This window comes from Orcinus orca, chromosome 13 (assembly GCF_937001465.1).
Source record: "Orcinus orca chromosome 13, mOrcOrc1.1, whole genome shotgun sequence".
NCBI classification, from domain to species: Eukaryota; Metazoa; Chordata; class Mammalia; order Artiodactyla; family Delphinidae; genus Orcinus; species Orcinus orca.
In genome coordinates this window covers 33,590,409-33,610,827 of record NC_064571.1, presented here as the reverse complement: position 1 = coordinate 33,610,827, position 20,419 = coordinate 33,590,409, and the positions used below count along the sequence as shown (strand labels likewise).

At 43.1% G+C, this 20,419-nt stretch overlaps 1 protein-coding gene across 1 annotated transcript; it reads right to left on the bottom strand.

Moving 5' to 3' along the window:
• Positions 1-6,555: 6,555 nt before the first annotated feature.
• On the bottom strand, positions 6,556-13,104 carry BMP10 (bone morphogenetic protein 10). The gene is made up of 2 exons (XM_004277018.3): positions 12,771-13,104; positions 6,556-8,159 (listed from the first exon to the last, which is right to left on the bottom strand). The coding sequence occupies exons 1-2, from the start codon at positions 13,102-13,104 to the stop codon at positions 7,222-7,224; spliced, it is 1,272 nt and encodes a 423-aa protein (XP_004277066.1). The 3' UTR covers positions 6,556-7,221.
• Between the last annotated feature and the right edge of the window lie 7,315 nt (positions 13,105-20,419).

Here is a 20,419-nt window from a genome sequence, read left to right as displayed (position 1 = left end):
CTATTTCAGGAAAATGTTTGGCGGCAGCTCATGTACTGACATCACATTTGCCACGCGGATGAACAGTTTCCCCTCCGCTCTCTTCCTTCTGTCAAGTTTACCCACTGGCGAAGGTCTTATTTTGAATGCCGCTTGCTTGCTTCTTGCAGATTACATCGGGCAAAAGCCCGGTTACTCCTCCCCTATGACGTCTCACAGTTTCAGAGAAACACCAATAGCCATGATTTTTTTAAATGACTCTCATTTGAGAGTGTATGGTTGATAGAGTTCTGCTAGCTGAGCAGTAGTGGACTTAACAAAAAGAGAAGGTCCTTTTGCCCTTTCTGGGGGGATCTAGGATCCAGTCCAGGATCATGTGTTGCATATGGTCGTCATGTCTCTTTAGCCTCTTTTAATCTCTAACAGTTCCTCAGTTTTTCTTTGCCTTTCACCGAGGATTTTAGAGAGTACAGTCTGGTTATTTTCTAGAATGTTCTCCAAACGGATTCATCTGATATTTCCTCATAAGTGGTCAGGTTACGTCATACATTTTAGGCAAAAATACTAATGAGGGGTTAGAACTGGATTTTTCTAGCACCACTTCCATGCTATGGGAGAAACCTGGCCTTGTGTCCTGTGAGTGAAAATTTTCTGCTGAAACCCGATTTGACGACAGCGCTTCCCACTTCCCACCAAAGCATCTTAATTTGAAGTGAGTGGCCCAAAGTTTGTATAAGAGTCTCAGAATCACATTTAAGAGTAAAAATGGATTGGGGTGTCTGTGTGTTTCCGGGCTTTCTCCTTGGGGTGATACGAGCTCCTTTGGATCTGTGTGAATGCTCTGAGGAAGGTTAAGAGGGTGCAGGAGCTGGTTCTTGTAAACTGACAGTTTGGAAGAGTGAGTTGGAGATAATCGCATAATCCATTTATAACCACCCAAGTTAACAAGCTCTCACCTTCTCCAAACAGGCCCCTTATTTACAAATAGTCACTTCTGCACAAAAGCGGGCTCTCGTCATGTGACTGGAGCCACGTGCAGTCCGTCTCATGGCATTATTTTCCCGTAACACCACAAAGATCAATTCGCCTTAGGAGCACTAGTAGAACCTGTAAATATTATTAAACGCATAATCTAAGATTTGAAAATAATTTTTTATCTTACTTTGTAGACAAACTACCCCCCAAATCGCTTGCAGCCCTGTCTGCCCAACGCGATGCTAGGCTCTATCAGTATATGAGAAACTTCCGCAACGACGGTGGCTGGTTCTGCGCTGCCATGCTCAAGTCAGACCACGGGTGGAGAACAGTCCAAGCTCCACACTGGGAGAGGCACTCAGAAATGGAATTGTTTACAGAAGAGAATGAATGTGCTGCTAAAGAATTCAAAATCAAATCATAAGAATGGCTTTTCAAAGGTTTTTTCAGTCCAGCCCTGGCCTAGGCCCCATCTCGGGTTCTCAGCCCCCTTTCCTCCAGGACTGGAACTCTTGTCCTGCCTTTATCACTCCTCCTGATACTGGGAACAAGGGTCGTGCTCCCTGCTGACGCACTTGCCAGATATAGCCCACCGGCCAGCACACTGGAGGATCCCCTCCAAAAGAGGGGCAGGTTGATTGTCTGAGGGAAGGATTTGGTGCCCACCTGGGAATGTCTCCACGTCCTTCAAATCCCACATTCTGCTATAGAGTGAACTTCCTTCCAGGACAGGCAGCAGCATCTGTTTGTCCACCAGGCCTATTACCCTCTCAGGGCCCAAGTCTAGCCTAGGTGCAGGCCTTCCTTCTGTTTCCAGCTGGCCGAGGGAGCCCGCAGTTTCTGGCCATGTGTTCAAACACACACTATTACAGGAAAAGGGGGACAGTGGATGCAGAAGGACAGGAGAGCTGTCTGCAAGCCAGAGGGACTGTCATGAAGATGGATTAGGTGTTCACAAGAGTTGGGAACAAGGAAGTTTTGAGGGACCCCAGGAGAGTCTTCAGTTCCATATAAGGAAGAACGCTAGCGACTTTCTGCTTACCTTTGTCTCTCCTGCAGTAACTCGTGGGCATGATGAACTAACCTATTTGATGAAATGAGTACAAAGCAATCCCTCTAAAAATGTACCAGCTGCCCTTAAGAAGGTAGTGTGTTCCCTTCTCATCACTAATATTTGCGGAAAAGATGAAAAGTGCTTTGGTGGCTGCCAGAGGGAGTGGCCCTCAGATAACTTCAAAATTCCCTTCTAAGCTTGAGATTCTGTAAAGTTTCGGTAATCAAATTTCAGTGAAATTTAGCCTAGATATGTCTCCTAAAGTAATTTCTGTTTAATCTGCCTCATTCCAAACTCAAAGAAGAAATATTTCACAATTATTGACAAAGAGGAGACAAGTTCATTGTCTATGTATGTCTCTGGTATTGTTGGGATTCACAGAAAGTTGTGTAAAATGGGAGAAGCATATCCTCACTCTCTGGTGAGACCACTTAGAAGCCAAAACCAACTCATCGATTCTTCAGGCCGTGCTCTACGAACATAGCAGGAAGCTCTACTCCATCTGGATAGACTGTGAAAAAGAAACGTTAAAAAGAAAAGAAAAGAAAAGAAAAGAAACAAAAAAGGGAGGCAGGGAACGCAGAAAAGATTTCATCTCGAGGAAAAATAAGCTGCACATAATTATTGTCAAAATAATTTTTCCATTTTATTTAACAAGATGATTCTGAATGTACACATGTGGCTTATGAACACAGTGTAAAATATTTATTTCCATCTTCCCTGTAGTCTAATAATTACTATGTAAATTTGGACAGGGTTTTACACGAAAACATGAACATGCTTCAGCTGGTTCGGTGTGACCGTGGGATTCGTGGATTTCCCATGTTTGTGGAGGCTCGTTAGGTGGGCATGAACACGTCGACATCCCCACGGCAATCAGGCCAGACACTCACAAAACAAGTGCTCACGTGTGATAGGAACATGCGGATCACGACAAACGGGCATTCCTTGACAGGGTTGTTCAGATACATTTCCACACCCAGAAACACCCTTTTATGCTGCTCTGATACAACGTTATCTACTTGCCTTCTATCTAATGTGTGAAATCAAATGTCCTTGTTGGAGACAAGAAAATGCACAGAGTCACAGAAGCATTGCCATTTTACCAGATCCAAAAAGGGCTAAGTACAACACGGTGACTCTGTGAAAAGATCCGAGGCCTTTAGATAGGGCAGCATCCCCTCAATGTTCCAGACAAATTGTAAATGGTTTTGCTAAAACACTGCTGGACTGTACGGTCTCTTGAACAGTCCAGTAAGAAGCCGTATGTAAAATTCCTTTCTATGGAAATATCTTTTACTTAGAGAATATAGATTCCAAAGGATACCAAAACATTTACTAACATTAATTTCTGGGAAAAGTATTTGCCATTAATTTCCAAAACAGATTATATGCAGGAAAAGAATTTAGGTACCTTGAGACTGATTCTTTTGGGAAATCACTAAATTAGCTTTTTTTTTTTACATTTAGAGAGTAACGCTTCCAATTACAAATGGATTTGTCCAATTGGGTCTCTGAATTGGTAGGTCATTGAAGGTGATGAATACAGTCAGAGGGGAAGCACCAGTTTAGGGGCAAGAAAGGGCCCCATTAAATACCGTCTCCATTCACTGAGCAGCAGACATCGTCCCTCACAGCCTGACATTTGCCTCTCACAGTAAAATGACAGTGTCAGCTTATGAGAATGATATTTATTGGTTAAATATTTTCTGGAACACCTACACTTCAGTTAAAACTGTCCTATTTGGAAGTCAGTGAATATGCCAAGGGGCTCACAGCATGCCTACAAGATACAAATATACACAGTTACGGCAAGCTTCTGGCAAGGCTCCTCGAAGTAACAGGAAATGTTGATGCAAAAAGATAGAGATGAAAATACAGGCCATACACTGTAGAGGAGCCATACTCAGGGGAAGGTACTATTTGAAAAGCACAGAAGACTCTTTTATCCAAGAGGGAATCACAAACATAAAAATAAAATATTTGGTATTCTACACTATATTACAAAAAATAAATATATCCATCAATAAATAGTAGGAAGCCTAGAAACTTTTACATGAATATTTTGGTTGTTGGCTGCCAAAGTCCCCCTGCTACCTTTCTCAAGAGTCATTTAGGTTTATCAACTTCAGTGATGATAATTCTGCCATAAAAGTGTAAAAAAGACAGGTGTGGCATATAGCAAAGGTCTATGACCAGAGAAGACAGTGGTGAGTTCTACTTTCCGAAGGATCTGACACCTTCCTGGCTTCATATTCATGCAGTGAGGTCAAGGAATTGCGAGCATGCTTCAGGAGGCCTGAGGGGAGCTGGCAGGCCTCCTCTATTTATGGTCGGTGTGTTTTAATTGTTTGATGACAAGAAAGCAAAAAAAAAAAAAAAAAATGCAACTAGCAACATTTGAATAACCAATAGGTGGCTTTCTGCACTCTTTCCATAGAGTAGAAGAAAATCTTAGAAACGCGTGTTTACCTCTGGACTGTGGTAAAAGGAGAAACATCTGGCACATGCAGCCTGATTGCCAACAGCCTAGATTTTCCATCTCTTTAACGGAAGGGTGACTATAAGGGCTCATAACAAAGCTTCTCTAGGAACCTGGCAGAGCCAGCAGAGGGCATGAGGAAAGCAGAGCCTGGCACGTCACATCTTTAGTGTTCTAATATCAGCGTGCTAATAGCAGGAGGGTACCAGAGTCGTCATGCGTGGCTCCCGAGAGCTTACGGTTACGTTTGCGGGTATTGTGCAAACCAGTTGACATCACATTGGTAGCTTGAAGTAGGCCATGGAGGGGGTATTTGCGCCATTGAAACCCCAAAATCAGAGCTATTCCCTCCCCACAACCCGCACCCCGCCACTGCTGGGTATAAAGCGTCACAAGCATACCACTGTCTTACGTATTTTACATATAAAAGAAAATTCTGCCTGATTTTTCTCTAGCTAGAACCATCCCATTCAACCGAGGTTTTGCTGTATGTCTATTACAGTGTCCTTTAGAAAGGATAAGAAGTACCGTAGAGTATATGAGTGTACAGTATGTACCATGGATCCAGGGATATAAAGGAGGCACCTCATCCCATGGAGGGCACTGAGCTTGGCTCTATAAAGCCAGTTACACACACACACACACACACACACACACACACACACACACATACACACAAGCACACCATTTTCTATGGAGGATATCCCCAAAATGAATGATTCTGAGTCGCGTGGTTCTCTCAAATTGTCAATCACTGTATACCCACTGATGGCCAGAATACCACTCTTCCAGGGGCAATGGATTCTCCAGCACTCACCCTCTGGATACCAGTGGACAACAGACGTGCAGAGCTGAGGGCCAAATTGGGCAAAGTGTCCTTCAAAATAGCTTCCCTTGCCTCTATTTTCTAGGGCAAGATGAGATTATGACCCCAGACGTTTGTGAAAGCAAGGCTGATGGTTTCGCAGGGTAAAAAAAAAAAGTGCAAGCCTTCTTAAAGAAGCATTCAGTGGGGTGAGGGGGGACAATGTACTGGAAACCACATTCCCGATTCTAGGTTGGACCATCCGTGTTGTCTGCCTGGAGGCGTCAGAACAGTTTGAGAACTGCTCTGCTGTGGTTCTCCCTGCACAACGCCTGTGGTCCTGCACGGGGGGCACTGGGACCAAGTCTCAGTGTCCTTCCAACTGGCCAACTAATGGACAGATGCCCCAGACCGTTGTCATCAGGAATACTTCCCAGTCCCTTAGTCCTGGCCAGTTCCCAAACAGAAAGACTGCAGAGTGGGAAGGATGGGAAGGCTACAGGGTTTCCATCATGGGGCAAACCTGATTTCCAAATTCTGGCTTAGCTTTTGAGTCATTTGGTTGTGTGTCTATTTATTAATTCATTTATTTAAATGTATTCATTTGGACTGTGGTTCTCTTTTTCTTACACTTAAGTATTCTTCATGAACAAAACATCTTGTATATTAGCAACTCAACTAAATAAAATATCAGGGGGAAATCTAGAAATTAGAGCACTAACTCCTTTTATCCCAAGAGCAAATGCTTTCAGGTTTTCTCTTTGGGCTCAAAGCAGGGAAGGCCAGGGAAGATAGGGGACATGTGAATGGGAGAAGGACACAAGGTGCTCAGGCAAAAAAGACGGAGGGAAGGGAAAAGGTGGAAAAAAGCAAGAGCAGAGGTTCAGAGGCAAAGGAGAAATATGAAGAATTGAAGAAAAACAGGAAGAAGAGTCCAACAAACAGATCCCTTCTGATTTTTCCTCCTCTTGGTCTTTGTTAATTTTATTTTGTCCAAAATATTTAACTCTCCAATTAGAACTGCTTATAATTTTACAAACACATCCTAGGACAGCATCTCTATCCTTTGCCCCTCCTCCCCTAAGAGCCCCTCCCACCTCCTGTACCCTCTGCAGCCATAAAGGCCAATACACATGGCCTTGCCTTCTTATTGCCTTAGGAACAGATGAAGTTCCCTCTGTTTTCCTTTCTTGACCAGGCACTGCCCTCTAGAGCACACTGGTCCCCTGTGGGCTCATTCTTTGCTGTTGTCCCTTAAGGCCACTGCCCCCTTGAAGCCACTTGGTTTCTGTATCCAATAACCCCTCCCCTCAAACATGCAGCCTCCTTTACCAGGCCCTGCTGCTCTGAGTAATAGCAGAAACTCAACTGACAAAAGCTACCCCTACATTTCCAGTAGTATTTCGGAAATGTAATACTTCCTAGGATGGTTCAATTCCTGGTGCAAATTATCCTGATGGAAATACTACCTAGAGAAGAGGTGACCAAGAACCTCCCACCGTCTTTTAACGTATACACATTTGATTGGGTTATGCACGTGTGTGAGTAGAATCTGCCTCTATAGAACCAAAAGGATTTTATAAGTTTATCTATGTACACATATACATACACAAATATCTACCTCTCTCGACAGTATTTTTCTGCTTAGGGGTGTTGCTTTCGAATCGGCCTAAAGGGCAAGTAGTGTGGGCTTGCCACTTACTATTAGAGATGGCATTGCCGGGAAATGGCAAGTCCAAAGAAACATAGATTGGAAGGGACTGGACTGTGGAGTAAATTATGCATTTCCTACAACAAAACCGCCCTGTCAAATTCCTTAAGGCAGCAAGCTTCTATGATCTGTACACCCTTATTAAATAATCTCATTAAATAGGAACACAAAATATACACATTTACAGTTATTAAATAAGCCACAGGTCTCCTCTCCTATCTACAGCCACACTCAGAGACGGCCATGCCCTCATATTTAAACTTGTAGGTGACGACCCCTTTGTCTAAATAGAGAATGGAGATGGGCTCCAGCTTGGTGGGCACACAGCAGGCTTTGGAAGCCTTCTGGGAATTCTTGAGGTGGACCAAGGCCTGGATAATCGCATGCTTTGTGGGGGTGAGGTGCTCTGCCAGGGGATAATTGCAAACGCCACGGCATTCGTAGGCTTCGTATCCGGGCGGGGCGATGATCCAAGAGTCCCAGCCAATCTCCTTGAAGTCGATGTAGAGCGGGGTCCTCTTGCAGTAGTTTCCTTTTGCGTTCCTTCTGATGCGGGCAGTGGAGTCATAGATGATGTTTGACCTCATCTGCAGTAAAGCCTCTTCCCCAGGTCCGCTGGAATAACCTTCCAGTCCCAGGTTGTCCATTTCCAGAAGTTGCTCGTGGGCAATCATTTCGTTCAGTTCCTCCTTCCTCTCCTTCTCGCTGCTTTGGTCATCAGAAAATACGACAAGCAAAGGGACATGCTTATTCCGGGCACTAGTGTCTATTTCCAGTTGTCCCCTGCCAACATCCTCCATTTCATGTTTGCTCTCAATATGAACCTCCAGCTGGTGGGTGGATGAGCCTGACTTTTGCCAATGCCTGATGGCATCGGTGACATCAAAAGTCTCCCACTCACTGTTGGTTCCATAGATCTCCCCTGACACCAAGACCAGCATGCTTCTCTCACCCTCACGGTCCCCTTTGCTCTCTAGTACTTCGAAAATGGTAATTTTCCGGTCCACTCCTTCATATATCATGCGATCTCTTTGCACCAGGGTGTACAACCTGAGTTCAGCCATGATGACCTCTTCATGGTGAGGGATGGACACATTGAAGAGGAGAGGGTATTTTCGGAGCCCATTAAAACTGGCTGGTTGGGAAAAGAGATCTGAAAAAAAAAAAGAAATCACATTTGCAGTATGTTACAGAGAAAAACAGATGCTTATTTATTCAATAAGAGCGCCTGTCCATTCAGGAGGCTTGATACAGAGAGAATGAGGGAAAATCAATGAAAACAAACACAGTGTTGGCATTCTCTAAGAGAGAATACTGAAGGTCAAGGGTAGAACGCTAGACTGAGTTAAGCTGACTAAAATGGAAAATGGCTGCCTCCTGAATGAGAGAAAACGCACCCAGCCTTGTTTGCATAGCTTACAGAATTATAGACCTGGGAGGGACCTTGGAGATTGTCCAGGCAAGCCCCCAATTTTTCTAACCAGTGAGGAGCTATCAAACGAGACACGTGTGGTGGTTGTTTTTTTCTTGAAGCTTTTCAGTGACGATGTCATGGCTTTTCATATTTGTACTTGTAATGGATGGAGACCCTCACATAGTCGGGGTCTTCCTGAGAAACATCCACGTAGACCAGGGGGTGGTAAACCTAGCCCACAGGCCAAAGCAGGCCTGCCACCTGTTTTTGGAAATAAAGGGTTACTAAAGGGTTTCACCCATTCATTTCTGCATTGTGTTTGTGACTATTGCACTACAATGGCAGAATTAAATCCATTAAGTCTCGACCAAGATCATACGGCCCACAAAACCCAAAATATTTACCATCTCCCTGGCCCTTTACAGAAAAAGTTTGCTGATCCCTGCTTTAGACAACAAAGCCTGACAAGGTCAACAGGATAGGCATAACACTAAGGGGGTCACAGCACTTGAATTTGGGGTTTGTGGTCCTCCAAAAGGAAGAATGAGGGGAAACGAACCTTGGGGATAGATTGGTTGCCTTAATTTCGTACTCTTAGCACCTGGCATGGAAGTGCAGCACATAGGAATCACTCAGAATGTTTATGAAATAAAATTGTAAAGGTCCTGTAGTCTTAGAAGCACACCTCCAAATATTACTATGTTGACACCCTATCTGAGAATTTTATAAGCGTCCAAATCTCCTCTCTACCCGTCCCAGGTAATACCTGTCTACAAGGAATCCGTGAAGACATCTGTCATCAATCAAAAAGTTCCATGACACCAAAGATGCTGAGGACCACCAATTGAGGGGGTCGCTATCATCTTTGGCCGCCTTTCCCAATTGTATATCCAATTCATGATTTCAGTGAGGTCCTTGTTCCAGATTGTACTTTTAAATATTTTTCTTTAACTTGATATTATTGTTTTTATACTAACTTCCTCTTTTAGACTTGTCCTAAGCAACAGTATTCATGAAATGAGGGGGTTCGGGATGATAGTTACATGGATTTTTTTCAATCCACTTTAATAAAAACATATACTGATTTCACATGATTCACAGCTTCCTCTGGGTACCACCTAAAATCATCTCATACACTGCCAGTGAGAAATATAGGTCAGTAGAATGAATTTAAACTCTCTAGCATGACTCGCAAAGCTAGCTATGATTAGGTCTTAACCACTTGATCCAGTCATAGCTCCCATTCATCCCCTACAGCTTGGAACATTGCAATTTATCAATTAATATTTGTAGAAATATTAAACAAAGTCTCCTATTTAAAGTAGACTGATAGGGGCTTCCCTGGTGGTGCAGTGGTTGAGAGTCCGCCTGCCGATGCGGGGGCTGCAGTTTCGTGCCTGGTCCGGGAAGATCCCACATGCCGCGGAGCGGCTGGGCCCGTGAGCCATGGCCACTGAGCCTGCGCGTCCGGAGCCTGTGCTCCGCAACGGGAGAGGCCACAACAGTGAGAGGCCCGCGTACCGCAAAAAAAAAATAAAATAAAAAATAAAGTAGACTGATAACTTCACTACTTGCCAAAACAGTCCTTTGCTTTACTGTATACTGCACCTTTGGATATGTTCTTCTGACCCTTGGAAAGCTCTACCCCCTCGTCTCCATCTACCTAGCTGTGACCCCTCCCTATGGGGCCCTCCCTTCTTCACCTCCCTATATGGGAGCCCACTCCTCTCTGGGTAACTTGAGTATTTACCCTCTATACCTCTCCTTTGACCTTGCCATTTACATCCTTGATTTTCAGTTGTCTATATGAATGGATTTTTCCCAACTAGATTGTCATCCTAATGGCACGTACCACAGCTTAACCTCCCTTCTATGCCTCCAATCTACCATGATGTTTTAAAAGGTAGCACTTTAAAAATATTGGTGAGTTGATGATTCTGGGCATCAGACTGAATTGATTTATGGGCATGACATGTGTCCTTAATACATCAAGTAATACGGTAGTTGTCCCCCGCCCCTTATAGGAATGGAGAAAACTTCATTCCCCTTGGACAGGAAACATGAGAAGACCAAAAGTAGGGGAATAGACTGGTTGTTCCATCCTTTAGAAAAATGCACAATAAAAGCTCACTGTAGCGGGAGGAAGGGTTTACCAAGGAGCACAAGGACATTTTTGGTGGTATGAATATGTTCACTATCTTGATGGTGGTGATGGTTCCAATGGATGTTTACATATGTCAAACCCTATCAAATTATACACTTTAAATATGTGAAGTTTATTGTTTATGCCCATTATACTTCAATAAAGCTGATATAAAAATAAGTTCACTGTGCATGTGCAAATATAGTAATAATGGAGGTGTTACACTTCAGGCAAGGGAGCTAGTGTTTGCTGAGCCAATTTCACGTGCCAGGTGCTTTGCAAATTGTTTTATTTAGTTCTTACAATAACCCTATAATGTTGGTATTGGTATCCTGTTCATTTGATTCTGGAAGAAATCAAGCCTCAATGCAGAGAATTGACCTCCCCAAGACGACAAGGAGAGGTCAAAGCAGCGGTAGGAAATAAAGTCATGCTTTTTCCATCTTGAAGCAACACTTGTTTTCCTCTGTTATTTAGATTTGGAGGAGATTTTGTTTGTTTTGTTGGTCTTTGTCTCCTAGGGAGTTGCACTGAGCAAACGTAGAGAATCAAAGAAAGACAATAACAGCCGACAGGGCGAGCCCAGTGCAGGATTCATGACCTTGGGCTGTGCATTTTCACCAGTGGACTGGCAGAGGTGTGGGCAGCTGGGTCGTCTACTGAGAGGTTTGCTCCTACCCTCACTGATATTCAGTAATAAGAAGCTCATTTCCTCACCCGGACCATCGAAATCCTCCACAGAAGTGAGAACGGAAAAACTCCTATTTTCCCCAGGGATGCGAATACTTTCCCACCCACACCCTGAGCCAGCCACCCAGGGATCCGCACTCAGAAACATTAGGAAGGCTTCCCAGGGAAGGAGGATGTTTATTTTCAATTCAGACTGACCACAGAAAGAATCTGTAATTTCAGCTTTTCATTTCCATCATGTTACTAAATGTTACTAAGTCACATTTCCAATATGTTACTAAATATTTGAAATTTTGGCAGTCACCTAAATTTTAAAGGCAAATAGTATCTCCAGGACTGAGCAATACCTATTCAACATTTCCCCCAATGCCTAGAATTTAAGGAATTCATTAGTAAACACTGACATTTGTTTAATACTTCATAGCAAATGTAGTACTTTCTTACTTGTAACCTCTTTGAAATTGCTCAATTGTGTTACGTAGGTATATTGTCCCCAATTTACAGTTGAGGAAATTCGGATTCAGAGAAATTAAGCTAATTATCCACATCTACTAAGTCAACCCTGTCTGAAAAATCCAAATCTTGAGCTAAATCTTGTCACCGCCTTTTTGCTTTCAAGCATACTTGGCCAACATCTATCCAAACCCTCTTTTGTACCTGGTTAATGACTATAAAAGCATAATTGGTAAATATGAAAGAATTAGTTACTTTGGACCCACAACTTTTACCATAGATATTAGAAAAAAATTTTCTTGATTACTTGCACCATATTAAATAAAGGATTAACTTGCTAAGTGATTAGATTTAGTACTGAATAAAGATCTGGGGGCAGAAAACACACTTTTCCCGCTAGTATTTAAAGATTGTACATTGCTCTTCATAAACACACAGAATAAGCTGGATCATTAATTGGACCATGCGCACTTCCTGGAAACTACAAACAGTGCTTCAAGGATATACACGTCACAACAAACAAAACAACACTTTAGGAAGAATCTCTAAAATATGTTTCCATCCTGTTTGAACCTTTCTTAAATAAGGTCACAAAATGGAAACTCACCCAAAGTTTGAGCGAAACACAAATCACAACTTTCTGTATTTTACCTATTGTCATCATTTTCATTCTATGTAGAAGTTGACAAATTTTGTAGTCAATTAAAAGCAAAACGGAACTGAGCCCTATCTGGAAAATGACAGACAAAGGTACAGTGGTAGACCAACATTAATATTTTTTATTACGTGCTGTCCAAATTGAAAATTTGCAAAGACCCAATTATAATGTCAAAATGGTAGACACTTTACGGCGTTGGATTAAAAGATATTCTTTAATACCTTTCAATAGTATTTGGAAAATGACCATGAAAACAGTATAGACCAAAATGTGCCTTGTTTTGGGGTATCTGTGTACACACACCCCTATATAGATGTTTTCACCTTTATCATCTCCATGCATTGTAAATTTACTCACCGCTTCTAAAAACTCGAAGCCAAATTTGATCAGTAAAATCTCCACTTACCTTCATTCTTGAAACTCCTAATGATGTTGGCAGATGGCATGGAGGTCCTATCTGTTGCAAATTTGTTGTAGAGTTCCAACATGTACTCTGGTGGGTCAACTTTGGCTGCATCCTGCATCGGGATGTCCGACAGGTTCAACGTCTTGAGAAACTCTTTCTTCATGCTCTGTAGCAGTGTGTTAAAGTCGACACCATCTTGCTCTGAGAAGACATCATCAAACAGGGGCATATCTTCTTCCAGAGGCGACTGCTCCAGGCTCATGATGGGGCTGCCAGAAACCGAGTGAGCCACCAGGCAGGAGAGAGCACACAGCTGCAGGGCCAGGGAACCCATGACTCTGCTCCAGCCCCCAGGCCAACCCAGGAAGGTTTAGCGCTCCTGGGCTGTAAGTGGCAGTTTTATCTTGCGGAGCGTAAATGTCTCGTGTCACTGGAGACAAGTTTGGAAACTTCCCCTCTCTCCCTCCCCCTACCACTCTTCCTCTCACCCCCCAAAATCAGGTTGCAGTAATTGGATAACAAAATCCCCCATAGGGGCCTAGCCTTTCTTATCTCCCTAGTGTAAACTTGTGCACCAGATTTTGTTTCTATCTTGCAACCCTTTTTTCTTTTAATGAGCATTTTGTAAACATTTCCACATTCTGACACTGGCTGAGAGATAGGACAATTTTCTCCTTGCAAAGGCTCTGCTTCTCCTCCTTTCAATTCACTTCCGTTTGGCAGGAACGCCTAATTTCTGCTTTTACGTGGTTCAGTTTCACACATGCATATAATAGACACTGAGTCAATACAATACACGTCAATGGTGATATGTATTAATGCGAGTCATGGGGCTTTCATCCTCACATAAACATTTATGAAGAAAAACCAAATCTCCAACATCTCCAAGTTAAGCTAACAGATATAAATGAACTTATATAAATCTTTACAAGTTGACATTATTTGAAACAGGAAAGTATAAATTTCATGAGCAATAGCCTTTTTGGTACAGATTCGATCTGGCTAAAATGGCTTTTGAAAAATAGGGCAAGTGCTTCATTATCACAGCAACTAAAATTTATTAGGTGTTTTCCTACGAACAGGCATTGTACTAAGTGCTTTGCATATATCACTGAATGTGCTTCCTATAATAACCCAGTTATTATCCCCATGGCATATGTGGGTCACTAAGATTCAATAAGTTGCCAGAGGTCACAAAGCTACAAAGTGATAGAGCCAGGATTTGAATCCAGGCAGTCTGACTCTTATGAAACAAGAAAACAATCAGACCTTTTAACCAGGGTTCCCCTAGTCTGGGGCACAGGCGGTGTAGCCAGATTAACTAAGCTGCAGCCCAGCCTGTCTCCAGGGAGTCCATGGTCAGTCCAAGGCAGGCGACAGTTTGCAGCTGGGTGTGGAGCTCAGGACCTTCACCTGTGTGATGAGTTATTAAAACGACCACAATCTCTGCCGAATCCATCTTTATGGTTAAATCAAATGGACCATCAAACGGTTCCAGTAAAAGCTTGGCAAACAAAGGTGAAAAATGCTAAATGCCTTGATCTGAAAAACAATGGTGGAATTGATTGTGTGTCTGGTGTAGGGAAAGACAAATCAAGGTCATCTCACTTTTCAGCCCTAATTAGTGGCAGTAACAGGGTGATTCTGTGGACAACTCCAGGGGGTACTTTTCCCACTGAGGCATTGGGACTGGGGTCTCTCTGACCTGTTCAGTGCACGCCCTGGTGCTGAGTTCAGAGGGCTGCGTCTATATATTTGGTGCACTGGAATATTCTCTTAGTTTCTGAGTTAAATTTTCCTATGTTTACCCCAATAAGATAACTACAATAGCTCCCCTTTCCATTTTTCCTCTAGGCTCCCTAAACTTTATAGTCATCTTCTGATTCTTCCCCTCCTAAAATGCAAATTTTTACAGCAATTTTTTTTTTTCTGGTACGCGGGCCTCTCCCGTTGCGGAGCACAGGCGCCAGATGCGCAGGCCCAGCGGCCATGGCTCACAGGCCCAGCCGCTCTGCAGCATGTGGGATCTTCCCGGACCGGGGCACGAACCCGTGTTCCCTGCATTGGCAGGCGGACTCTCAACCACTGCGCCACCAGGGAAGCCCTACAGCAATTTTTTTTGAACTACCAGAGAAAGAGCTGTATTTTACGGGGGAAGAAAATAATCCCCCACAAAATTGTTAATTTGTTTAATAGATGTGGATTTGATTCAATGTTCTGTTTCAGTGAAAGCTTCTGCTCCTACATTAAACAGACAATCGTAGACTGAAAATAGATTACACCCTGAACAGGTCCACAAGTGAGTGAGTCCAAGGGCCATAACCCATCCTCCAGGCTTTACCGGAGGTTCCCAACAGCATACCAGCAGGGTCCTTGTATCACGCCCTGCATCGAAACAAGCACCCGTTTATCTTCATACACACACACAGATGTCAACGCACACTCCAAAACTCTGAATGGCAGGCATGTGCGTGTAACTGCCACAAGACAGCCGAGTAAGTGGTAGTACTTATAACCCTGGGCGCGCTGGTTTCAGAGGTCGGAGGAGACACGGGCATCCCACCTTGCAGAGTTCTGGTTCTGTACATTCTCAGGGCTAGGATGTGCAGTTGTGATTTCCCTGGCTTCCCTGTGCTCGGTGTTAGAGTAATGATGGGGTTAAATATTTAGACCAGTTTCCCCATCACAGATGTCTACCTTTTTGGTTGATTTAAAAATAGAATGAGAAAGTGTCTATAACCACATCTCAATGCCTCTGACTTTTTTTTTTTTTTTGCAGTACGCGGGCCTCTCACTGTTGTGGTCTCTCCCGTTGTGGAGCACAGGCTCCGGACGCGCAGGCTCAGCGGCCATGGCTCACGGGCCCAGCCGCTCCGCGGCACTTGGGATCTTCCCAGACCGGGGCACGAACCCGTGTCTCCTGAAGCGGCAGGCGGACGCTCAACGTGGACTGCGCCACGAGGGAAGCCTGCCTCTGACTTCTTGAAATGAAACACAAGGTCCTTATGTTCCTCACCTGTGCTGGGCGAACAAGGAAGGAGATTGGACTTTAGCCATGAATGAAGGGAACACAACTTCCTGCCTCTTCTAGGTCACAGACAACTTACATTTTAGCTGCAGAGTCTCTCTATTCCTAGGATTTTCTCTAGCTTTTCCTGATGACTCTCCTATGACTCTAAAAAGTCCAAATATCTCCACATTCCTTCTTCATTTGATTTTTCTAGACATAATCTATTCTATTACTTTGCAGGTATGATAATAAAAATGTTTAGCAAGCTATATAACAGGTCCCAGCCAATTAAAGAGATACTAGCAGGATCCCAGGGGCCCCAAGCTTCACCTCTAAAGCTCTGCATCCTGGGGAGATGGGGCTGGGATGCTGGGGGAGAAGCTTGAGCAGCAGCTATTTACCAACCCGTATGGGATTATTCTGATATTTTAGCACGACATAGTACTGCTCTAAGGTGTATAACAGGTGAATCGAAGTTCTGCCCAAAATTCCCCAGCCAGAGCTCCATACGCTACATGCAGTTAGAATTTGCAAGCTCAACATGAGGCTGATAGCTTGCTCTGATCATTCCTTGCTTGCTACGAAATCTGCCCTCTGGCTGCCGTCTTTCTCCAGCCCAGAGCTTGTCCGCTGTTCCCAGACCTAGGAAACCAGCCAGGGGTGCCTTTGTCCCTGGGACGGGCCTTTTCTCCTCTGATATGGTCTGCCCAGCGCCTTCTTCTAGTACTAGACGTTGTCTTGACAGTGGCATTTCTCATTAACTCCTTAGGCCAGAGTCCACATTCTCAGTAGGAGAAGTGTTCCCTTGCCTCTACTGACCCCTCAGCATCTAGGTTACAGCTTACCCGGGGCTTACCAGTGTGCCAAGCGCTTCTCATGACCTGACGCACAGGGGCCAGCCCCTCAACTCAACTTCTCCGAGGTAGGTGATTTCAATAGACCCTTAGCTCCTTCCTTTAATAACCTTCCACGCGATCCCTTCATTCGCCAATAAGGCCTAGAGTGTGAATCATCAATAATTGTTAACAATTTTTAAAACTTCAGGCCTTTGTCATAGTCCTTCATTCAACAATTTCTTGCGTGTACCTACTCTATGCCAGGTACGGTTCAAAAACAAAACCTGAAGAAAACAGACCCCTGCCCTTGGGGAGTTTACTTTTCAGTTGGAGGGAGAGAGACAATAAGCAAATACACAAATAAAGCGAAGTGCCTGTTGGGTAGTGATAAGTATGGTGGGAAAAACAAACCAAATCAAGGGGATAGGAGGGGCCAAGGGAGAAGGGGGTTGCTGTGTCTGTCAAGGCCTCGCTGGTGAAGGTGAAGAAGTCAGTCATGCAGGCCCATGAGGGCCACAGAGTAACGGCCCTGCAGGCAGAGGGAGCAGCCCATGCAAAGACTCTGAAGAAACAGCATGCTTGGGAGGCTTAAGTATCAATGGGAAGGTCAAGGTGTTTATCGGAAGGCAAGCAAGGGGGAGCGCTACAGTACATGAGGTCCAAGAGGAAGTGGCCTGGACCAGCTGGAAGGTCACGGATGTTTCTTGCTCAATAGTCGTACTATACAGATACACAGTTTGCCTCTTGTTTTTATATTTCACGGAACATTTCGTCTTGAGGGTTGTTTTCTTTTTTTTGCGGTATGCAGGCCTCTCACTGTTGTGGCCTCTCCCGTTGCGGAGCACAGGCTCCGGACGCGCAGGCTCAGTGGCCATGGCTCACGGGCCCAGCCGCTCCGCGGCATGTGGGACCTTCCCGGACCGGGGCACGAACCCGTGTCCCCTGCATCGGCAGGCGGACTCTCAACCACTGCGCCACCAGGGAAGCCCCGTCTTGAGGGTTTTTCATGTTGTCACATAGTCCATTTACAACCATTAATTATAATAATTGCCCAACTCTATTGGGTAGAATTCCCATAACCTTATAAGAGGATTTTTAAAGTAGTAAAGGAAAATTTACAATTCTATTGAAATGTAAAGACATTGGATATTTAGATTTCGAATACAACTGCCAACATATTCTAAGATTGAGAGCAGTTGTTCAGATATTTGCTTACTTGGAATGTAGGTCCAAGAAAAATGCAGAGTGCTTAAACAACATTTTTTCTCCATAAAATACCGCCAATCTCAGAAATACTTGGAGACTCTCTGTACCACATCACCTCTTGCCTGGACTGTGGTAACAGGCTACCAGCTGCTTCTGCCCTCAACACCTAACAGTCTGTTCTCAACACGACAGCCAGATTCTGATATGATATCGAATCATCACCCCTTTCCTCACTCAGAGAAAACGACGAAGTCATACGAAAGCCCTCATGACCCTCCATTGCCTCTCTGACATCATTGCCACTTGCTAACTCTACTCCAGCCCCTTGCTATTCCTTAAACACCCCAGGCATGCTCCCATCTTAGGGCCTTTGCCTTAGCTGTTCCCTCCACCTGAAACAACCTTTCTCCAATAACCCGCATGGTCACTCTCCCATTCAAGCCTTTGTTCGGAATTAAACTCCTCCGTGAAGTCCCACCTTGTCCACCTTGTTCAAAACGGCACATCATCAAGCAATCCTGAACTTAGGACCCTGCTCTAGTGGTTGCTTCTCACCTCCCAACATAAGATACAATTTATTAACGTAGTACGCTCACTGTTTTCAGTCTGTCTCTCTCTGCCATCCATCCTCACCCCTAGCTAGAGTATGTATTCCAGAATGGCAGGAATCCTAGTTATGTTCCATGATGTATCATAAGTGCCTAGAGCTTTGCTTTCCCCACAGCAGTTAATAAATAGTCACTCAAGAAAAAGAAATAGCAAACATTCAAATATTTTCTTCCTGAGACTTCTTACAATAATATCATAAAAACATAAATGCCATTTAAAATAAATAACTATCATTAAAATATGCATGCATTTTCTTGAGACCCACTATATATGTATATAGATAGATAGATAGATTGGTTTATTACTATTGTATACCATTCAATTAAAAATTTGCAAAGAATTACTTTATCATCCTTCTAAAATTTTATTATGCAATGTACCATACACATAGTGTTTATAGAAAATATAGCAAAATTTGAAGACAGTAATAAAACAGACACACCCGTGCACCCACCACCCAGTTTAAAAAGTACAAAAGACCGGGACCTTTAAAACTTCCATGTAACCCTTCCCAATTCATCTCTTTTTCCCCAACAGAGTAACTACCAGACTACATTTTTTTATTAATCAACCTGTTATACTTTTGTGATTTTACTATATATGAACAAATTCCTAAAAATATATAGCTTAGTTTTGCCTATTTTAACTTACATATAAATTGAATCATGCTATATGTTTTCCTATATGACTCGCTTTTTTGCACTTTTTAGCTGTAGTCCATTGATTTTCACTACTGCAGAATTCCAAGTTTTACAAATATATAAAGATTTATTATACTGTTGATAGTCACTTGGATTAGTTCTTGTTTTCCGCATTAGGTACAGTGCCACTATGAATAATCTTAATTGACAAATTGTTTTCCCAAAGGTTTCCCCAATTCCGTTCATCCCAGCAGGAGTACTTGTTCTACCACTTGTGTTGGTTGACTTTGGGGGCTGGTTGAGGCGTGACGGCTCTCTCTTCTGTTGCTGTCCCCATTCATTCTCAGGATCTACAATAGAGCAAGAGATGGTCTCCTGGACAAAAGACATAGTTTAGGTGTGAAAGCAAGCACTGTTTAAAAGTATTGTGTTGGTTCCCATAACTCTATAATAAACAATTCAACCCATGTGAAAGCACAGTACCCAGGAGCAAAAAAACTTATTGAAGGACAAGAAAGGAGACATAAAAATGTAGCACTAATCTAAGTTCATGAATAGGAAGACAACATAACAAAGATGTCAATAATCCCCAATCAATACATAGATTCAATAAAATCTCAATCACAATCCTAACAAGACATTTAATTGACTTGAAAAGATGATCCTAAAACTTGAATGCAGGAGTGAAGGGTTAAGAATAGCTAAGATACCCTTGGAGAATTAGATGGGAGACTTTTCTTACCAAGTACCAAGACCTATTAAAAATCAGGAATAATCAAGACAGTGTTGTGTCATTGCAGGAATAGATCAATAAAACAGAAAAGAATCTGGGGAAAGCCTCATACAAATACGAAAAATTGATATATAATAGCTGGCTGGCATTGCAGATACAATAGGAAAAAGATAGATGATTTGATAAATTGTGCCGGGATAGTTTATTGAAAATATTGACTCTCTACCTCGCTCTTTATGCAAAAATAAAATCCAGATAAAGTAAGAGCTTAATATGAAAGAATCATTTTGAAACTTTGTCTTGGTAATAGAGAGGCTGTTGGGGAAAAAAAGTCTGGGAGGAGGGGTCCTTTCATCCCAAGAACTAGTGCCTCCTATGCTATCTCCAACCGTAGAAGATAACAAGGAAATAAATGATTATCCTATCTCCTTTTGCTCAAAGAGAGAGAGAGAGAGAGAGAGAGACCACGGTTTTTGAAAAGTATATAAATTGATATTATCTATCAAATTCCAAAGTAGCTAAATAGTATTATTATTATTAGCTTTAGAAGAAAACTTCACCGAGAGTTCCTTGGAACAGAGAATTCCCCAATTACATTTTAAATTGAGTTTGTT

Excerpts from the sequence above, each read along its gene's own strand:
- BMP10 (XM_004277018.3), bottom strand. The coding sequence starts at position 13,104 with ATGGGTTCCCTGGCCCTGCAGCTGTGTGCTCTCTCCTGCCTGGTGGCT. Across the intron at positions 8,160-12,770 it reads TAGGAGTTTCAAGAATGAAG|ATCTCTTTTCCCAACCAGCC; the intron begins GTAAGTGGAGAT and ends TTTTTTTTTCAG.